The sequence below is a fragment of the Chenopodium album genome, chromosome 12 (genome assembly GCF_948465745.1).
Source record: "Chenopodium album chromosome 12, dcCheAlbu1.1, whole genome shotgun sequence".
NCBI classification, from domain to species: Eukaryota; Viridiplantae; Streptophyta; class Magnoliopsida; order Caryophyllales; family Amaranthaceae; genus Chenopodium; species Chenopodium album.
The window spans coordinates 13,172,411-13,177,954 of NC_137845.1; the positions used below are offsets into that span (position 1 = coordinate 13,172,411).

At 32.2% G+C, this 5,544-nt stretch overlaps 1 protein-coding gene across 1 annotated transcript; it reads left to right on the forward strand.

Moving 5' to 3' along the window:
- Positions 1-217: 217 nt before the first annotated feature.
- On the forward strand, positions 218-4,963 carry LOC145572047 (serine/threonine receptor-like kinase NFP). The gene is made up of 2 exons (XM_081631065.1): positions 218-1,456; positions 4,100-4,963. Exons 1-2 carry the CDS (start codon positions 254-256, stop codon positions 4,835-4,837), a joined length of 1,941 nt encoding a protein of 646 aa, XP_081487191.1. The 5' UTR covers positions 218-253; the 3' UTR covers positions 4,838-4,963.
- The last annotated feature ends 581 nt before the right edge of the window (positions 4,964-5,544 follow it).

Genomic DNA, 5,544 nt, shown 5'->3' on the forward strand with positions numbered 1-5,544 from the left:
AACAGACTTCCATACTAGTAGACTTCCTAATGCTAATGCAATTAACATTCAAACTTACACTAGGATTATTAGCCTAGCAGGGTAACCAATTTTTGACAATTCTACTACTGAGTTCTGAGTGTTCACTAAATTTATCTTAACAAACTTACCTTCAATTCACCTATAAAATACACATCAAAAAAATGTACTTCGTATATACTTGTACAAAAAAAAAATCAAACAATCACAAAAAACCCAAAATCCCCCCAAAAAAATGTGGCCAAAAATCTCTCATTTGAGTAAATTCTACTGTCTAATTCTACTTCTCAATATAATCCAGCGTTCAAATTCTCAACCAGTCACAAATGGCTACACTTGCACAATCAACAGCACAACCACCAATTACCCCTGTCAAACCTATGTATTATACAGAGCTACATCCCCTGATTTCTTAGACCTTGCTTCAATTGGTGATATCTTCAATGTCAGCAGACTTTCAATCGCAAAACCCAGTAATATTTCAAACCCATCTTTATCTCTTCTCCCAAATCAACCCCTTTTCATCCCTATTTCATGTGGGTGTCACCCTGTTCAAAATCAAACCCTTAAATCCCTTTCTTTTGCTAAAATGTCCTATACTTTTAAACCAAATGACAATTTTTATAAAGTTTCTACTGAAATTTTTGGTTATCTAACTAGTTACAACTCTACTGAAATTATTAACCCTGATGCTAAACCTCTTAATCTTTCTGTTGGGGTTGATTATTATTTTCCTATTTTCTGTAAGTGTCCTAATAATACCCAGTTGAGGAATAATGTTAATTTCTTGGTTACTTATGTTTTTCAGCCTGATGATAATTTGGATATTATTGCATCTTTATTTGGAGTAACTAGGCAATCTATTATTGATTTAAATGGGGATGATCCTGAAGTTTTTGAAACGATTTTCGTTCCGGTTTCGAAACTTGTTAAGCTTAATCAACCGATTCAGCCGATTCAACCGGCCCCTGCTCCTCGTGTTCCTACTAATCAGACTAATAATAGTGGCAGTAATCAAACAATTGTGGTGAATAGTAAGAGTGATCATAAAGGGGTTGTTGTTGGTTTAGGTGTTGGATTGGGGGTTAGTGTTCTGTTGCTTGTTTTGGTTTCAGGGTTGTTATTAGTTTATTGGGAAGTTGACTTGAGGAAAAAGTCAAAGGAGAGAGATTTTGAGGAAATTATTAGGCAGGAGAATGTAGGTCATGAGAGGAGGATTTTGAAGCAATTAGAACAGAACTTGCTGTTGGCTGATGTTTCTGATACATTGGATAAGTATAAGATTTTCGAAATCGACGAATTGAGAAAGGCTACTGATGGATTTGATGAGAGGAAGGTGATACATGGTTCTGTTTATAAAGGTTGCATTGATGGGAATTTTTATGCTATGAAGAAGATGAAGTGGAATGCTTATGAAGAGTTAAAGATCTTGCAAAAGGTATAGTATCTCATTTTTGTACTACATGTTTTAATATTATTATTCCGATCCGTTGATTATGTGAATTTTGTACATGATATTCTTTGATGAATCGGTATTTTAAGATCGATTCATTGATAAAAAGACATACGAAAAGTACCAAAGTTTTTCATAATATCATATTGAATCAAATAAATAAATTTCCTTTCTATAAAGTATAAACTACGGTCCTTCAAAAAAAAAAAAAAAAGAAAGAGTATAAACTACGGTTGTCGATTAAATCTTGTTTTGTGGAACATTTTCGCTCATCTTGCTTGAAAATACATCCTTTTAGGAAAAACAATCTAATAATTTGTTGTAACCTTGAGAATAATTTTATCTAATTTATTATATTGTACTTACGAAATTAATGAATTTTGCCATCCAATTCTTCTATAATGAAACAATTTCACATATATTACAACAAATGTTAAGCCGTATATTTGTGTATAGCTAATGGGCCAATGTTATAAGCTCTAATCTCTTTAGGTTGTATAATCTCTTTAGGTTGTATATACAACCTAAAGAGATTAGGACTTATATACAACCTAAAAAGAGATTAGGGTTTATAACATTGGCCCGTTAACTATACACGGCTTAACAACAAATAAGTCAATCCTCTCTCAAAAGAGGCGATGAAAAACCTGACAATTATTATGGAAGAGTTTATAAATCTTTTATACAAGAAATAAAGATTGTGATTCCCGCTAATAAAACTCATAGCCCCTTAAAAATTCAACAATAAAGGATATGATGTTAGAGAGGGAACTAGGTTAAATCCCGTGCCATGCACGGTAATTTTTAATACTTAATACTTATCATTAGTTTAACACTATTATTAAATTATAAAAAATTATACCTAATTGCAAAATAGGATGAAAGTTCTTTAGTTACAAAAAAAAAAATTTAAAAATTTATCACACTAAAGAAAATAGAGAGAATAATATATGCACGACTAATAAAAATAACTATGAATTTCATTACAAAGTTATAGATAGCAAACTATTATTGCATAATATTGTATAAAAAAAAATATCTTTGTTTGAATGTGTACAAATGGAATATACTTATCAAATCGGAAATGTAATATTATTGTATTTTGTATTAAAAACTTCTCTAAGAAGCTTTGACCAAAAAAATAAAAATTAAAAAAAATTAAAAAAAAAAAAACTTTTGGAGGGAAAATTTTTAACCAGAAGATGACATGTGTCATTCCTGGTTTCGCCTTTAATATAAAGTTATAGATAAGAGGAAGAGCTAAATTTCCATCATTAAGGAGTAATGTGAAAAAAAAAAAAAAAAAAAAAAAAAAAAAATTGTTTGGGAATAAGAGAAACAACCAAAAAAAATATGTTTGATAATTGGCTTTTAAGCTGGCTTTTTCGTCAAAAGTCAAAAGCTAATAAGAGTAGCTTTTCGATTGGTTTTTGGCTTAATGGCTCACTTTATCACTAATAAACAGCTAACAAGTATAAATAATTTTACCAAATACTTTTGTAAATAGCTGGTTTAGATAACTAACTTAAAAGGCCAATACATACAGCTAACAGTTTCAGCCAGTCAAACACGTCAATTAAACAAGCCAACAATCAACAGCTAACAACCAACCGCCGATTGTCAAATAACCCATTGTTATATTTCTCTAAAATACCACTAGAAGTCTACAACCACTATACAACAATCGAGCTATATGTACACGGTGGCCGCCACGAGTATCTGAATTAATAGGAGATGCTCTGAGCTTGAATTTACTTTTTAATTTGAATTCATATTAATTCAAACAAGGGGAAAAACAGGTGTCCCTTGGAATAAAATTAGAGGAAAAACCGTGAAGAGTGGATGAGAGTGAATGAGATCTATGAATATCGAGGATGATAGGTGTGAATTGTTGACTCAATATTGACTTTTATGATTTGAAATTGTGAATTTATTATTGAAGTTTTGCTTAAAGATTGTTTACTACGTATATGGTTGGTTGAATAAGAGAAAATACAAGTTTATTACATTAAGTGGTAAAATTGTAATTAACTTTTTATTAGACATCACACTTATTGATCTACAAAAATGTTATTTTTGTTGATTTATTTACAAATTGACACTTGATAAACATACCTGATAAATTGGGGCATCCTCATATAGATTAGCAACTAGTATAAGTGAACAGTGGATGAGACTAAATTAATTAAATGTAAAACACTACTGATTTTTGTATCATTGAACATCTTGGAATCATTAGTTTGTCTTGGTAGCATAACTTTTAACATGTAAATTTTGGAATTCTTTTTCTGCCAAATGGCTGTATTTATACTGCTAATTTTGATGTGTAATACGTATACAATGAACTAATGAACTATTTTAGTTTACAATTTTCTGATTATTACTTATTTCATTTGATTGTATTGTCGACTTGGGTTTAATCTTGGGGAGGAAGAATCACTGAAAATTGTTTAACTTAACGTAATAATGTGACAACTGAATCTCACCCCGCCCTTGTGGCGCTCTAAACACCAAAAATAAAAATAAAAATAAAAAATGAAAAATAAAATAAAGTGACAACTGAATTGGATGGAAGGAATATAAATTAAGTAATTAACTTCTATTACCATTTCCTCTTGTCATTTACAGGTGAATCATGGAAACTTGGTCAGATTGGAAGGATTTTCCATAGACCCTGAAGATGCTACTTGCTACCTAGTTTATGAGTACATTGAAAACGGATCTCTTCATTTTTGGCTACACGAAAACAAGAGCAAATTAAACTGGAAAGCTAGACTAAGAATTTCTATTGATATTGCAAATGGTCTTCAATACTTCCATGAGCATACTAGACCACAAGTCGTTCACAAAGACATAAAGAGCAGCAACATTCTCCTTGACACCAATATGAGAGCTAAGATTGCCAATTTCGGGTTAGCACGGTCTGGGTGTAACGCTATTACAATGCACATTGTAGGTACCCAAGGATATATTGCACCTGAATATTTAACTGATGGTATAGTCTCTCCAAAGATGGATGCCTTCTCATTTGGAGTAGTCTTGCTCGAGTTGCTATCAGGTAGGGAGGCCATCGACCGGGAGGGAAAAGCACTTTGGGCTAGTGCCCATGAAACTTGGGACTACAGTGATGATGATACCGAAAAGGTGAAGAAGTTGATGGAGTGGATAGACAATTTCCTTCTAACAGAATCTTGCTCGGTTGAGGCCTTGACAAATATGATGGATGTGGCTGTTGCTTGTGTTAATAAGGATCCCTCAAAGCGACCAAGTATGGTAGATGTTGTGTACGTGTTGTGCAAGAGTGATGACCCCTTCTATAATACGTCGAGAAATGAGTTTTCTACCTCTTCCTTTACATCAAGATAGAACGGAAAAATATTTAGGTTGAGATGCATGTAGTCCTTGTAGATGGTTGTTGAACAAATGAACCTTTGAAGTATAAAATTTCCAAATAATATATGTAAGTGTCCCACATTAAAATAAAATAAAATAAATGAGAGAATTTTAAACATTTTATAAAGCTAAAGGATTTCTCCTCTTATTACCATATGATTTTGAGATGGAACCTCCTTTGGTCTTATAAAGTGGATTCTTTCTTGGTGACAACTGGTGCAACCTAGGCCACTATTTTATTATGAACACTAATAGTTTGTAATTTTTGTTCAATTAAGCATATGTCAAACAAAAATTGTGGCATGGGTCTGCCTGCTGAATTTACACAATTACTTCGCACCTATGCGGCTATGCGTGATGAGTATTGCTTAGACATTGTTTAGTTGTGCAGTGTGATACAAACTTGTAAAACACAATTTATTAGACCCAATAATTCTAGAGAAAATGATATTTACCCAATACCAAAGATAGATTATCACTACAACACTACTCTTGTGAAAGAGTGTCAAACACTAAGTAAGTACAGTAGTCGTTAATTGCCAATAATTGCATGGGCCTGTTGAATTTATTTTGGGCTCAAAATTTATAGGTGCCAGAACTTGAAGTCATGAGTGTACTGGTGGGTTTTTCTTACAAGGCAAACAACCCTCCTACTCCTATTTTAATAAGTGTTATAGTTT